The sequence below is a fragment of the Camelus dromedarius genome, chromosome 26 (assembly GCF_036321535.1).
Source record: "Camelus dromedarius isolate mCamDro1 chromosome 26, mCamDro1.pat, whole genome shotgun sequence".
Lineage (NCBI taxonomy): Eukaryota > Metazoa > Chordata > Mammalia > Artiodactyla > Camelidae > Camelus > Camelus dromedarius.
The window spans coordinates 13,627,334-13,643,755 of NC_087461.1; the positions used below are offsets into that span (position 1 = coordinate 13,627,334).

The 16,422-nt window shown below is 42.4% G+C and overlaps 1 protein-coding gene across 1 annotated transcript in view; it reads right to left on the bottom strand.

The window, feature by feature from the left end:
* Positions 1-502: 502 nt before the first annotated feature.
* GAD2 (glutamate decarboxylase 2) overlaps positions 503-16,422 on the bottom strand; it is a 64,627-nt gene continuing 48,707 nt past the window's right edge. Inside the window, exons 13-16 of the mRNA XM_010995334.3 lie at positions 16,060-16,209; positions 9,992-10,099; positions 8,117-8,206; positions 503-4,121 (exon numbers count right to left, since the gene is read on the bottom strand). Of these exons, the coding sequence (XP_010993636.2) occupies positions 3,948-4,121; positions 8,117-8,206; positions 9,992-10,099; positions 16,060-16,209 (522 nt within the window). The 3' untranslated portion in view covers positions 503-3,947. The remainder of the gene's footprint in view (positions 4,122-8,116; positions 8,207-9,991; positions 10,100-16,059; positions 16,210-16,422) is intronic.

The following is a 16,422-nucleotide window of genomic DNA, read 5'->3' on the forward strand; positions in this document are numbered from 1 at the left end:
CCTTGTTTTGAGAACTTTTTTTTTTTTTAAAGGAGTCTTTATCTTTTATGGATTCATATGAAAATAATTGGGTGTTGGGGAGGATATGGGGTAGGGGGATAGATGAAACATGATTCAGGCTCTGAATTAGTAACTTTTGAAGCTGGGTGAAGCCTTTGTGGAAGGTTACTATACTGTTTTCTCCACTTTTGTATGTATGTGGAATTTTCTGTAATAAAATACATTAAAAAAAAAAAGGATCTGACTGAAGGAGAAATCAGAGCGGTGAAACAATATCCTTCAGAAGCAATACACTAGAAATTGACACATTGTAATTGACTGCACTTCAACTAAAAAAAAAAAAAAGTAATTGCAAAAGTAAGGGCTTTTTTCCCAAACAAAGATCCAAAGACACTCTGAGCTCTGTGACAAGGGAAGGGCATTTTATGCGGGTAATTCACTAAAAATGAGCCCCACAACATGACAAAGCCAGATATAAGAATCCAAAGCCTGAGATATATCCAGTTACACATTTATTTGGGTTTAGAGAGACAACACAGATAAAATACTTTGATCATACACAAGTTTATATTTGGTAGGAAGAACAGGTTGCCACGTGTTTATAATTTTTATTGTTTTCTGTCTTTAGTGACGGAGAGATGCTGGGGGGGATGTCGATGTCTTTCAGAAACACCAGTTGGGAACAGTATTTTGGCGCAGGTAACTAATTGATACACAGTGTTTACACTTAGCATTTGACAGCAGGAGGGCACGTGCAAGATGATACCAACTGTCAGGCTCCCGGATTCTTTGTCCTGCTGCTATATTTACACCCGTGCTTTCTTGGTCCATATTCTGAGTTGCAGGGACTCCAGATCTTAGCAGGGATGGTTCCTGCAATGTTGGTTGTTTGTGGTGCTCCATATTGGTTTCCTCTGTTCTCGGAGACGAAGTAGCATTCCCCTTAGGTTTTGTGAAATCACACAATTCTCAAAGGAGATTTGTCGGTAGCGAGCGTGGCCAAGGGCATTCTCTCTGTTACAGCTGAGGAGGAGGGCACACAGTATAGCAGAGAGAGGGCAGGAGAGAGCTCGGGAACAGACGGGAATGTGGTTCTGGGAACATCAGCACAGCTACCACACAGAAAAAGACACATCAATAATATACTGCAGAAGCTTTTACAGCAACACATGTAGATTTGCAACACTGTACAGTTCAGATCTAAAGTGCACAACCCCAATCTGAGGTGACAAGACAGTACCATCAGTATGATAAAGGCAACACAGTCACACACACGGTTGATTTCCTTTCCTTTCCTCACATCCCTGTGACAGTCCAGGAAGTCAGTGCCATTTACATGTATCCAGTGAAGACACATCACACTTTTTTTTTTCAAGTATTTAAAAATAATAAATACAATATTGCTGTATAAATGAAAATGGCCACGTCAACTGTGATTAAAGCTAAAACCAAAACTTTCTAATATTTTGTAAAGGATGGTCCCCTATAAAGGCCTTTGGCACTGGGAATTTGGGCTAAAGTTCAAAACAATCTCCCTTTCTTCCTTCCTTCCCTCCCTCCTGAGTGGATTATAAACCTATTTTGAAGAATATTTATTAAGCTACTGGGACCTGTCAGGCTTTTATTTTCCTCCTTCCCTGGGTTATGGTTGGTAGGATTTCACTGCATAGGCTTAAGCAAGGCTCCCAGCACACTTGGGGCAGGGGGTCAGGGAAACAAGCTATTGGTAAAAAATGATTTTGCTGGAATTTCATACACAGGCACAAATGTTCCCCCTTTAAATTGTCATACAATTAAGTGAAAAAGCTGCCGCTTCTGAGAGAGAACTTGTACCTCTAGGTAGAAGCATCCCACAGTAGAATGGGGTCTGTCCAGATCAGGGCACTGGGCTCCACAGTCTCCTCTGAGCAGGACGGCGGGTTTGGTCATCAGTGTCTCTGCCTCTGAGATGGGGCCTTTTGGCCTGAGGCTCACGAATAGGTGGGCACTTGTGTGCTTACTCTCAACAGCCAATTCCAAGGAAGGAAAAGAATGCTTGGCCATTAGACATAGTCTAGAATGAAAGGCTTATTCCTTCATGAAATTTTGGGGCACAGATAAAGAGTTTTCTTCTACAAGTCATAGGGAATCCATTTGCTTCCTAGACAGAGAGAGCCCAAAGCTGGATTCATCTCAAGTATGAACGTTTTTGTGTATAACCTGGGAGAGAGATCGTAGGGGCGAGCTCACAGTGCTTTCAGGGGTTGGACCCTGCTGTTGTATTAGAGGGTTTTTCTATCTTATGAGGGATGGAGTCCTCTTTCATCCCTTAGATACCTGCAGTCTTCCTGACGAGAGATCTGACTGGTCCATACAAAAAAGACCAATGTTCTTAAACATGTATCTGCAGTCTGTGCACGTGGCTCCCCTGCCCTCCCATCGGGATGTGGAGTCCGACAGTCTGTGCCCCCTACATGTCTGTGGGAGCTCTGGTTAGCTCATGTCTCTCCATCAGGTTTGCAGAGGCAGAAGGATGCTTCTAAAATATTATTTGGGATTCTAAGGAGCACATTATTGTCTCCGCATCCTCTGGTCACTTTGCATCTTGATGGGAGACAGAGGAAAGAAGATCTTAAGATGCTGTCTCAAAATCCTGGCGAGGAGCTCATTTCCTGAGAGGGCAAATAACCACCCAGGGAGTAGAAATTAACTATCTGGGATCCCAGTGATGAGGAGATCAGCGGGGGGACTTTTGTGGGCTGGAATGAGGAGGGAAATGACTTCTTCCCAGGCAGGGGCAGCATGGCACCCAGGATGAAGTTGTCATTCTCACACAGAGATCCAAGGCCAAGTTTAATTTTCTGGGTTCTGGAGTGTGCTTCATTCCTCTTTGCTTGGGCCAATTAGATTTTTATTTTTATTTTCTCTAATTAATCCAAATGACCTAAGAAAAGAATGCTGTTTGGGAAGATATCTTAAGAAGCAGCATCAACCTGCTGTTTGAAACAGCCAAACTGGAAAGCAGAGCAGAGACGAGTCCCCGAATTTGGTCTAGGATGGAGGTGGGCTGTCGTGCCCCCTGAGCAGGTCTGCTAGGGTCAAATGGGCGAAAACCTTAAATGGGAAGAGCATCTTACTGACCAGTCATTTAAAAGAAATTGCAGTACACTTTTGTGTTTGCTTTGTAATACTAACTTTAGGGATGTGATACACCATAAAATGAACAGAAAGAAAATATCATTTCTTTTAAGAATTTTGTGGGCCTATGTTTGTTTCAAAATAACTTTGCTAAATATTTTATAGTGCCTCCATGAAAAGAAAGGAAAAAAAAAAAAAAAAAGTCTGGCTTAGTTTCTGTACCTGTCCCGGCAGTTTGTATAACCCATATAAAATAAAAATCTATATGTTACAAAATAGGATTTGTTTTTAATATATATATATTTTTCCTTTTGTAAAATTATATGTATTTAAATACATTTGAAATGTTGCTATAGGTAAATTAGAAATTTTCTTTTCTAATACTATGAAAAAGGCAAGGTTTTTTTTTTTATTGTCAACATATATTTTATATTTACTTTATCCTTTTCACTGCACCCCAAAGAACCTTTTATGATTCAGGGGCAATTTGGCACTATTCAACCCTACTACTCTGAAGTGAAAATAAAGTTTGATTTGCACACTATATTAAAAGTAAGGGAAGTATTTGTAACAATTTTTAAGCTTTTCCTTACTTATTAGAACACAGCCTTCTGTCACTAATTATTAGAGAGGTATTCTAAACTTAAGAAAGGATTTTTAAAAGGAGCAATGTTTGGTTTTTTTTTTTTTCAATTTTTAAACTGTACTCTACTTTGACACCACAATATAGAAATAGATTTACTCTGGAACAAACTACAAATACATGTACACAGTTGGTGACAACTTAATTGTCTACCTAGAGAATTGAAACAGCTTAGTAAGCTAGATTATTATAAATCTTGCCCAAGGCGTTCTATTTCTTCAATCAGGAAGTCAATGTCTTGGTGAGTGGCTGCAGGGTTTGAGATGACCATGCGGAAGAAATTGACCTTGTCTCCCAAGGGCTGGTAGCTCACCATTGTGGTCCCGTACTCCATCATTCTGGCTTTAATCACTGGAGCCACCTGTGGGAGAGACAAGACCAACAAATGGTGACTGTTTCTCCCGGGGACTCTTCCCTCCATCTGAGAACCCAACACCAAGTGGCATTTTTAGTTATTAACTGAACAATCAGAACCATATTTGTTTTCCCTTGAAGGAGTTGCCTCCCGCTTTCTTTGGGATCAGAGGGCTGAAGTGGTTTAATACGTCCAAGATCTCAAAGGAGTAATAAATGGTAAGCTATCACGAGCTTAACACCGTATCTTTGACTTTCTACTTTGTGTTTTGGGAGAATGGGAAGAATCTGATGTTTGTTCCATGGCTAAAGAGTTTAGCAATACAACATTTGGGGGATTTCCCCCCCCCTCAGGAAAGGTAAAATCATTGGTCGTAAGACATAGCTCAGAGAATGGTGACCAAGAGACATAGCCTCACTATGAAGTTATGTATGAAAATAAGCAGATTTTTGAGACCCTAAAGCAGCTTGCTTTCTTGAGACGTTTATGCTTTCTAATTTCTTTTTATTCTCCTTTTGCATTCCTTCAGTTTATAAGATGTTTTGAAATATTCTCCCTAATAATGATGAAGAATCAGCTGAGGCAAAAAGCTGCACCCACAAGGATTTAACATTATGGAAATCAGATCACAGACAAGATTTTGCCAGACGGATACTTACAGCCCTCGGTCCTCTCTTGTGTAGGAAATTAAGCCCGAACTCTTTAGTTCAGCACAAATGCCTTTTGTCACCAGCTCTGAGGACTCATCCCCCAGTGCTCACCCAGATGGATCTGCAGCTCTGACAAGACCTGCTTATTCAGTATCCCTTGGGCGTACCGCACTTGTTTTTGTCCCTTCACTCTGGTCCTCAGTCTCAGCATGTCACACTTGTTCTCTTTGCTTAGGATCCCTTTTCTCTTCCGGTTTGCATCCCACGCAGACTCCAAGGCTCCACCACAGTCCTACACCCACTAGGGAGCTTTTCCTGACTTCTGTAGTCCGTCGGTATTATTTTCTCTAAGGTGTAAGTACACAATCCTTATCCATAGATTCTGACTGTATTCTAATTTCCTATAGTCCCTCTCACTTATAAGAAAATACACTTCATCTTTGTACTTCAACTGTAAGCTCCTGGAGGGTAGGAACAGTGTCTTTTACTTCTTTTGTTTGTCAGCACAGCACTGTGTGCACATGGAGGGCTCCCTGAGTCTTTACTGACTGTAAAAAGTGGCAGAAGAGGACCAGCTCCTAGGATGAGGCATGCATTTAAATTATGTCCACGTGTATGCAGGATCTGTCCAATATTTTACCACTGAAGTTTGTAAATACACAATCTGATCTTTTAGGGTCATTGCTGCAAATACATAATGAGGAATGTAGATGTCAGGGAAGCTTTGGGCTTATGTTAGACATACATAGTCTGCAAGGCAGTTCAGTACGGAAGCGATGCCTTCTATCACAGTTGGATTCATCTTAAATGAAGGATAGATTCAAATGGAATGGCATTATGATCATGTGACTTTTGAATATCAACGTTTACATAATCATTGGTTTAATCCTCAAAGTACTCAACGGCAAAATCAACACGGTTCTCACCAGGCCCTAGTTATTTGTTAGCTACCAAAACCAAAGCCCAAGCCAGACTTTACCTTCATGTTCATTTCACTTTCACTTCATATCCTGAACCTCATTCCCTCATCTATAAGTGAATGTGGAAGGTGATGCCCACATTGGGATGTTCTGATTGCAGGTGAACAAGTTCCTACATCCCTCCCTGCTCCTTCCTTTTCCCACAAGGAGGTAATGCAAAGAGGAATGCTTCTGTTGGGGTGATCCTTTTTCACCCAAAGAGTGAACGATGTACACAGAGCATCAGACTCATCCCAGGGAATGAATATTAAAAAAAAATAAATATTTTAAGTCTGGAATTAGTTCCTGAAAATGAATCTACTAGAATATATTAGCCTAAGGACATGAGAGGTATCACTTTGTGCTGTGAGTCACATGGCAAGTTGATGTGTTCCTGGGAAGAGAAATCCCAGGTTAGAAAAGGAGTTCCAAGTCCATGTGTCTGCAGGAACTGAAGGAAAAAATCATTTGTGCAAAAATCATGCTTGTTCTTTAGCACTGATAAAACGATGATAATGCTTTACTCAGTGAATTAAACTCTGATTGCATTTTCATGGGCAATGCAAATAAGAACACATAGGAATGGGTTAATTATTAAGGACGATCAAGTCAAATTTTTCAAATACATGCAAACCAGAGGTCAAAAGACTAATGGTAACAGTCACTATCCCAAACAGATTTTGGCATAAAGTTAAGACTGAAACCCCCCAGTTCCTGAAGCTGGGTTGGCAGAAATCACAGCTGTGTAAATACATATGACTTTTGGTTGCTTCCAGAAAATGCTGATGAACTAAAATTAGCAGGAATATGGAACATCTACTTCATTGCATAATCACTAGTTGCAAGTGAAGAAGGAAAATAAGATTCTGACTATTCTGATGACTATACAGCATTTTTTTATTTTGATTTTGTTCTAGACTTTTTTTTTTGGTCACATTCTTGGTTTTGCTGAATAAACAAAGTTAGGAAGAGAGGGGCCACATGTTGAAGAATTCATAAAAGGCTTAATTGACAAGAGCTGTTTGGGGATGCCTCAAGAGTTTTAGGGTATCATTTTCTGTCTTGTGCCATTAGCTTTTTCAGTCCTTTAGAAAACAGTAACCAGGGAATGCTTCCATAATTTAAATCCATATTTGTGTCCTCCAATGAGGCCTCAGATTAAAGTATTATAAAATAAACTTATGAGATGTTACAGAAACATATTTTTCACTATGTATTAACAAACCTTTTTGTTTTTAAATCTTGGAAGCTTGAGAGAAATTTTGAAAAATTAAAAAGCGGAATAACCATAGGTAAGATATTTGAAAACATTAAAATATCACCAATTAAGTTCCCCATTACATTGAATAACCTAGACTTGAAAAGAGTCAGATATGAGGCCAATCTACTTCCTTACTAATGTACTTTTTAAATACTTCTTATAAACTCTTACTATTTTATTTTTATTAGTATTTTTTAATTGTAGTAAAGTTGATTTATAATATTGTATATGTTTCACAGTGATTCACAATTTTTAAAGGTTATACTCCATTTATAGTTATTATGAAATAACTATGTACACAGGTTTCCCCTTCCTCCAACACAGTGGGAGGTGGGCCGTTGCATTTCTCTCCCTTCAAGGCTCTCTTTGGTGCACATTACAAACTACACTGCACCTTCGCAGAAATGTTGGGAGCAGGAGAGAATGAAAGATAAAGGGTGTCTTACTGGCCTCAAGAGAATGTGAAGCTCAAGTCCTCAGGCTCTGGAATCACTCTGTGTGATTCTGGGAAAGTGACTTTTTCCTCCTGTGTTTTGGTTTCCCCATCAGCCAGACGGGGAGACCACAGTGCTTCCTGCACTAGGCGGCTGTGAGCACGAAGTGACGTAATGCTACATCAGAGCTGAACCAGGGACACAGGACCCACTCTAACGGTGACTTTTATTATCACTGCCTCCTGCTCTGTTATCTTCTGGGGGTCATCACAGCTCTAAAGACCCCACCAGGAGCCCTGACCTTGGCATCTCAAGAGGATCAACAGGAGCGCTGTTTTCTAACCATTTCTCATGCCTGGAGTCTTGTCCGTGCTTGTCACTGAGCACCAGTTTCTCCTGGCAGATCAGGCAACGTCAGCAGGTTCCTGCTGAGTCGTGAATGCCAGTAGAGATACGACCTCGTTGCTTATTTGGAGATGTCATAAACATGCTCTCAGAAAACAGAAGCAAGTTGTCAGGAGTCTGGATCTGGCAGCTCTGTATGTCCTGGCTCTGCAGGACCCCACAGAGGGCAGGGGGCCCGTGACCAAGGCTGAGAATGGATTTCTTCTAAAGACACATGGTCTGTCTTGAGGATGATGTGCACGTGAAAGGCCCAACATACACACCACGTCATGGGTCAGGGCAGCATCCTTACCTTGGAGAGGCGGCTCATTCTCTCTTCGTTGTCGTCCAGGACCCGCAGACTCGGAGGCACATACCAGAAGCAGACGTTTGTGTGCTGAGGCTGCAGAGAGGAGAGGAAGATTCACACTCAGCCCTGACTGGCAACTCTGTAAACTCCAAGGACATTTCAAATCCAGCTTCTGGATACAATTCCTAGTTTGAAATCCATAATTGCCTTGAGAGGGCCTGACTTTCACGACCTCATGTGGAGTTATTTTTTCTGAGTTTGATCTTGACTCCAGCTCAGAATGGCTACCCCCTCATCCCTGCTTCTCCTTTGTAACGGTCCCACTTACCCGGACAGCACACCGCTAACATCAGAAAATACCCGGGATAAGAACTGGAATTGACTACACTTTTTTTTTTTTTATGTATGCAATCTTTTTTTTCCTTTTTTTTTTTTTAACATTTTTTATTGATTTATAATCATTTTACAATGTTGTGTCAAATTCCAGTGTTCAGCACAATTTTTCAGTTATTCATGGACATATACACACTCATTGTCACATTTTTTTCTCTGTGAGTTATCATAACATTTTGTGTATATTTCCCTGTGCTATACAGTGTAGTCTATTCTACAATTTTGAAATCCCAGTCTATCCCTTCCCACCCTCCACCCCCCTGGTAACCACAAGTCTGTATTCTCTGTCTGTGAGTCTATTTCTGTCCTTTATTTACGCTTTGTTTTTGTTTGTTTGTTTGTTTTTGTTTTTGTTTTTTAGATTCCACATATGAGCGATCTCATATGGTATTTTTCTTTCTCTTTCTGGCTTACTTCACTTAGAATGACATTCTCCAGGAGCATCCATGTTGCTGCAAATGGCATTATGTTGTCGGTTTTTATGGCTGAGTAGTATTCCATTGTATAAATATACCACCTCTTCTTTATCCAGTCACCTGTTGATGGACATTTAGGCTGTTTCCATGTTTTGGCTATTGTAAATAGTGCTGCTATGAACATTGGGGTGCAGGTGTTATCCTGAAGTAGGGTTCCTTCTGGATACAAGCCCAGGAGTGGGATTCCTGGGTCATATGGTAAGTCTATTCCTAGTCTTTTGAGGAATCTCCACACTGTTTTCCATAGTGGCTGCACCAAACTGCATTCCCACCAGCAGTGTAGGAGGGTTCCCCTTTCTCCACAGCCTCTCCAGCATTTGTCATTTGTGGATTTTTGAATGACGGCCATTCTGACTGGTGTGAGGTGATACCTCATTGTAGTTTTGATTTGCATTTCTCTGATAATTAGTGATATTGACTACACTTTTTTTAACCTCTCTCAGTTTTTGTTTATTCATTTGAAAAATAATAATGCCCCTCTCATAGGATCACTGTGGTTTTCAGATGAGACAACAAACTTAATGTCTCTGGTACTTAATAAATGGTGGTAGTTTTTCTTGTTGTTCTTACCAATGTCCCTTAAAAGCCTCCATGACAGTATCTGGTTTATATTAGTATTTTAGAAGTGTTGGTTTTCTTTTTTCACATTTCATTCTTCTTCTTTTTGAAGTTTTACAGTAAATCCTAAATCTTAGGTTACATCTGCATGAAGTGTGTGTGTGCACACGTGCACAGCCTTATAACCACAACACAGCTCAATACACAGAACATCTCCAGTACTGAAAGTCTCCCTCGTATCCCATCCCAATCGATACCCACCACCTCTCCCCAGAGATAACCACTTTCTGACTGCTATCACTCTCTGTTTAAAAAAAATTTTTTTAATGGAGGTCCTGGGGATTGAACCCAGGGTCTTGTGCATGTTAAGCATGTGTTCTATCACTGAGCTATACCCTCCCCCCAGGAATTTACTAAACCTTTGGGCATAGAGAAATCAGAATATACATACCTTTCCATCAAACACCATTTCATATCCTTCTCGGTTTTTGATGATGTTGTATAAATACTCTGCCAGCTCCAAACACTTATCAATGTGTGCTTCAAACCCAGTTGTCCCCTAAGTCAGAGAAGAAGAAAGCTTAGCAGGCAGGCTGAGAGAGGTGGGTGAGGTCTCGGGTGGTGACGTGGGGATGGATCTCTCTGGACACGGGTGGCCCCTCTGCACCCTGGGTCTCAGCTCTGCACTTTCCTTACACAAGACTGTGCTTCTGGAGGCTTTTCTGGCAGTCATGTCTCCGTTAATGCTCTCCTACTCAGGTGCTTTTGTTCCCTCTCATGTCATCGCAGCAGAATCCTTTTCTATCCGAGCCTCCAGTCCCTAGGCAATTATTTTGATTACTCGAGGGGAAAATTTGCCTCTGCTGTTCAAAGGAGTAATTATGGAAGTCATTAACGACAGGAGGGATGGGTTATTCTTTTCCTGGAGCAGAAGCATTATCAGAGCCCCCCACCCCCACCCCCAGGATGCCTGCTTAGTTTCTGCCCATCAGGTAAATTTGCCATCTCCGAAGCCCACTTTTGTTTACCAAGGTACCCCCCATAATAGAACAAATAGGGTCGCTGTTCAGTGAATATTTGTTGGACAAATGAATGAATGAATTTTAAGGGGTTGGCAGATGCTTTGTTAGCCTGTCATTTTGCAAAGCTCCTTAGATTTCTCCTTCAGGGATGCATGACTCCCGTGTCTGTAATGCGTGGACATGATCGCTTTTAGTTGCCAGCTCCTGGGAGCCCAGGATGTGGGCTTGTGACAAACAACACAGCAGCCCTGGACAGGAAATATTTAACAGACAACAGGACACACACTTTTCAAAATGGCTTTCCTCCTAATAACCCCTTTGGTCTTTGTGACATACCAAGGGAAAGCTTGGAAAGACAGTTAATGCTTGTCCCAGGAACTCTGGGAACAGGCCTAGCAGTGACTCCTCCAACCTGCAGACTAGAGGAAGCCACTGGAACGGAGATGAGATGAGCCCACTTTCCTGTAACACACAGCCTCACCTTCTCAGCTAAAAGGGGGACCAGTGGGGCCAGCGGCTTTTAACATCTGAAACGTATTTAAGAACAAGCCGCATTAAAGAAGGGTGGGTTGCCTTGATGGGTTCAGAAATTCATTCCTTTGGAGATGGCAACCCTAGTTGATTGGTTCAGGCAGACTGACTGGTTCCTGATGCCCCTGGGAAGGAAGGGCCTGGGCTGACACCTGTATGGTCAGGCCAGCACTCACACACTCCCTGAGCCTGTGGGTGCCAAGGATTGGACCGACCTGGCAGTTTGGGTCCCCTTTGGATGGACCTTAGGGAAGAGGGAGGGAAGTTAACCTTTCTTCTCCAAACTGGATCCTTGGGACCATTCTAGAGTCAGATTTAAACTGGCATGGACCTGATCCAGGGTCTGCCCAGGACTAGTATGACTCTGACCCTGTCCAGCCACACGGCTTGGCTACCTTCTCTGGTCACGTGGGAATGACGGTGCCTGTCTGATTCCCCACACAGAGACACAGGGAGGTAAAGTGAATGCTCTGAAAGTGAGTATGATTGTATTGCAAAGGGGGTGATTTTCACAGACAGGAATGGGAGTCCTCCAGCCTTCGCTAGTCTCGGACTTCACTCCGGGGACGATCAGGAGTGATGTGACTGCCCCTTCAGTCGAAGCTGAAGAGGCCCGGGGAGGGACAAGGGAAGGCTCATGTGCCCTCAGAAGCCCGGGGCTCCTCCTTTCATGCTGGGTACTGATGGGAATAAGAGCCATATTTCATTTTCAAGGTTTTCCAGGTCTTCAGGAGATTCTCCAAAATTCATTCATTCATCAAATGCTTGTTGAATGGTTATATATCACACAGCTCTTCTTGTGAGAACGCACAAGGCACATGTAAAACCTTCCCAGGCATCCCATCTCTGTGACCCAAGTCGCTGTGAAAGAAGCTGAGGGCTGGGATGGGCACTTCCAGGTGGGTGGCAGGATCCCAACCTCAGGGCTGAAGGAGCTTCAGGAGAAAGATGTTTTATATCTTCTCCCCCGCCCCCCCCAACAACCCCCACCACTTAGGATTGGTTTAGATGGCTCTGGCTGAACCGGATACTCCACCAGGGCGCAGATTCGTGTTTCTTCTGCTCACCATTGTATCCCTCACACCAGCAGGGCTGGGCACGTCTTAGATGCTCAATACATATTTGTTGAATGAATGAAGGAAGGAAGGATAACTTTTACTCCCCGGGGCTATGTTTTTTACAAAATATGTTCTGAAGAACCGTCTACATCAGAACCAGGTGAACTGTGTTGAAAGGGCAGAGTCCCAGGCCCCACCCCAGACTCCTAAGTCAGAATTTCAGGAAGAGGAACACTGTGTGGCCGTCTTCTGCCACCTGTCACCCCGGGTTCGCCTGTGCCTCTGTCATCTTGGGACCTGGCATCTCAAGTGCTGCTCACGATTCATCTCTGCTTCTTAAAGCCCTCACCTCATGCTCTCAGGCCCCAGAGATGTGGCGTCTGTAAGAATGACTGAATCTCCGGCTGTCAGCTCCATTGTCACTGCCACCACCATTCTCAGGCCCTCTTACTTTTCATCTGGATGGCAGAGCGCTAATTTTCCTCCAGTCAGCTTAGACTCTCCACTAGCTCAGAATACACCCTCTATTCTCTGGCAGACCCTCTTGCTGGCACGTTCTTTTTCCAGCTCTGCTGGTTGAAATCCTACTTAGTCTACCTACCCTGTTCAAGACCCATCTCAAAGGTCACCTCTTGGTAAATCATTCTTGGCTCTCAAACTAGGAATGAGCACTCCATTTCTTAAGTCCCCAGGTGTGTCTGTGTTTCATTTATAACCAGCTATGTGCTGTCTTTTGAGATGATTATTGGAGCGTTTATCTTTCCTGCCTGGAAAGCTGTAGCCCGCTTGTCCCATTCAACACCAGGCACAGTAAAAGATGCTCATGTGCACTCATTGAAACCAATGGATATTTGAGAGCAGTCTTCTGCAAAGACTGCCAGATATCCATTTCCCTTTAACAGTTTCCTCCTCTTATTTTTTCCCCTCAGCCATTTGCCTGTCTCTCTGTCCTCTACATTTTAATTACGAGGCCGATCACAGAAAACCATAAGGAAATCTGCCAATTTGCACAATCTTACACAAAACACAGAGATTTACGGTGAAAGCTCAGTAGCTATAACAAGCCGTCATTGCAGGCCTCAACAGGGGACAAATTTTACGTTCTTTGTTTTTTGTTTTTCTGTCTACCACTAAGCTTTAACCACTGAGGAAATCTGTCAAGGTGGAAAATAATCAAGTCCTAAGATTCCCTAATAAAATGCAGACAAAATAAAAGGTCTACCCCATAAGAATGGAGCTGAGAGCAAACACAATGACTTTGCCCATGAAAGGCTGACAAATCGTATCACCAACCGCATCTCCTCCCAGCATCCCATCGGAGGCTCTGATTTTTTTGGGGCATAAATTTGCTCTAATTAAGTTATCTTGGACTCAGTAAGATGGCTGCCTTCAGTGCACTTAATTCTGTTTGTTATTAACAAGTCAAAGAGTAGTAATTTATCCTTAGATGAGTATCTTTCATGGGGTTTATCTTACTAAGGAGACAGTGTGGATTCACTTGAACATTATATTCTCCAGGTGTACCTGATAATCCAGGGTTTGCTGATTAAAGCCCTATTCCTCCTCTTCCTCCTCATTATTGTTTTCGCAGACACAAAATAGAATGACATGGCCAACTCTTTTGCTGTTCTTCTCAGGAAAGGATGACTTCTACCCTGGCTGGCGTCACTAGAGAGTTAGGGATATTGAAGGCTAATTTTCCTCACCTCCGATCTGCATTGCAGGACTGAGCATATTACTTTAACAATTATTATTTCATTTTACAAAAAATGCAGCCTTAAGCTGAAAGCCAAATGAATGTGCCTGCCAGTTAGATGTTTAGATACTAAGGGCTTGCATAAGGAATTTTAAAAATACATATGCAGCAACTGTGATCTTTATTTTTTTTCTCTCTCTCTCTATCCCCTCTTCTGGTGCCTGCACTTCAGTGCTTGAGAAATGGGATCCTTTGCCTTTATTTCAGGCTTCGTTTGGTCCTACTGTTTAATCGACACCTGATGTCCTCCAAGTTATTTCTCCGAGAACCAGCCAGCTGCACCACGCTGGCAAGGAGGCTTCAGATGGGAAGGGAGCAGCAGGAACTAATGAACCACGGCAGAAACATTTTTGTGTAAATATAGCTAATGAGCATCATCTTAATAAAAACGCCACGGGAACAAGAGACACAAAGAGTGATACTGAACAATATTTAGGACCAAGCTTTCCTCGACTTACTAGCTGATATTTATTTATTTTTTGTCATTTTATAATGCCCACCCATCAATGAAAGAAAAAAAAACTTGCCTGTTTTAAAACAGCCTGAGAGGACACCAATGATCCCCATTCTTGGTTGGTTTATTTTTGCCAAATTTGCCAAACAAAAGTGTCCTTGCCAACAGAATGAGTCTCATTTTGGGCGCTGGGGACCAGATATGTGTCCTTGTCAGGCTCTCACCTTTCAAAGGAGGAAGGCACCCCCTGCCCAGCTCAAGGGACTTGAGCTCACTTGTCACCCACCTTTATGGGGAAATAACTCACCTTGGGCCTCACTCCAGGTGGTGACACTTAGCAATACTTAGAGAAAATTTGACCAGGGAAAATACCATTATGGAGGCTTGCTTGAAGACTGTCTAGTCCAGCCACCCCCGAAACCATCTAACAGTTATTTTTGCATTAAGCAAGATCATCTTTCTAGTTAAACTGCCTTTTTCCAGGATGGGTTTAGAGAAGATTCCATAAAATAGTTGTCAATTGCATTGTTTCACTTCCAAGCGCCCTCTTTCTCTCGTTAGCCATCTGCCTCTCTAAAGTGTGTAAGGCAATTCAGTTTACTTTGGACAATTCTACAAACAACAGCTTATGGCCTGGGTGCTGTGAACATGGTTCATACCTCATACACAGATCCGAGGGAGGACCCATTCTGTGGTCTTATCCAGTTGACCAAATATTTGCTTGTTCCTATGGGGTCAAACCCATCACCTCTTTGTGTAGTCTACTTAGAAAGCTTACAGCCAAACTGGTGGACCGTTTCCAAAACTCACAGGACCTTGGGGTATTTCCGCTTCCCTCTAATTTCTCACTTTCTCATTTCCCTTTGTCAAGGTTTCCCTCACATACTCTTTTAACAGTTGAAATTCTTTCTACCAGTTGGGTTTTTCCAGCGTGGCCCGCTGGCTCTGGCCACTGCCTCCTGCGGGAGATAAATGAAGCCAGGTGGGAAGTCACTGATTTGTGACACTTAGGTTGGGAATCTGGTCAAAATGAAAAATGAAGTCTTTGACCTTTCCAGCCTGCTTACGTTTAACCATACACAGCGCTCTTTTAAAGCTATAACTAGGTCCAACCAATGCTGCACCATTAGTTACAGAGTTTGGTTTCTGAGAGGGGTTGGGGGAGGTGATCATCCACGGTTAAATTCTGAGGCAGATACAGAAATTATACAAAAGGAGGTCACTAGCGAGTTCCAGAGTTTTTAAAAAAGCTGTATATCTAGAGGCCACCCCATGAAATGTCAAAAATAAGCAGTAATACTTTTTAATTTTCACGTTTCCTTTTTGTTCTCCAAACAAAAAGATTGCATTTAACCTCCCCAAGGGATCAATCACTGGGTAAAAACCGAGAATTGGGACAAGAAGCACAATGAAACACCTCTTGGGAATCAGGAGGTTCTGCTGGGTAAAGCAACATTAATTGGTTTTCTAGACAAGTGAGCATTAGAAGCAATGTGACTTCAGAGAAAAAAAAGCACATAATGGGTTTTATTATATTCTTACCCATGGAGAATGCAGAAAACTAGGTATAGGCTTAAAGAAATATAATCTTGGGTAAATAATTTTCAATTTGGAAATCAATTTTAACAGGGCATCATAAGGGTCAGCAGATCTAGTTCCTGTTTTCAGTCAACATTCAGCCGACCCGCACGTGCTCACCTTTGCCCTCCACATGAGCCAGAGCTTAAAAACATCGACGTGGCGTCCACACTGTAAGGCCTTGTCTCCGGTGTCGTAGGACAGGTCGTAGTGTTTATCTTGCTGAAAGAGGTAGGAGGCATGCATCTGGTTGCAACTTTGCATCAGTCCCTAGGAGAGAAGAGAAAACTTAGGAAACTCTACTGACTTTATCAGGCATTCTATTAGACTTACGCTGTGGTGGAAATTATTAAGGAGAAAACAAAAAAGAATGAAAGAGGCATTGAATCTCCTAAAGAAAGAAAACAGTAAGAATCAAAGGAGAAAAAAAATTAAGGCCAATATCTGGGCAGGATGGGCTGTTGTAATAGATCAATTCTATGG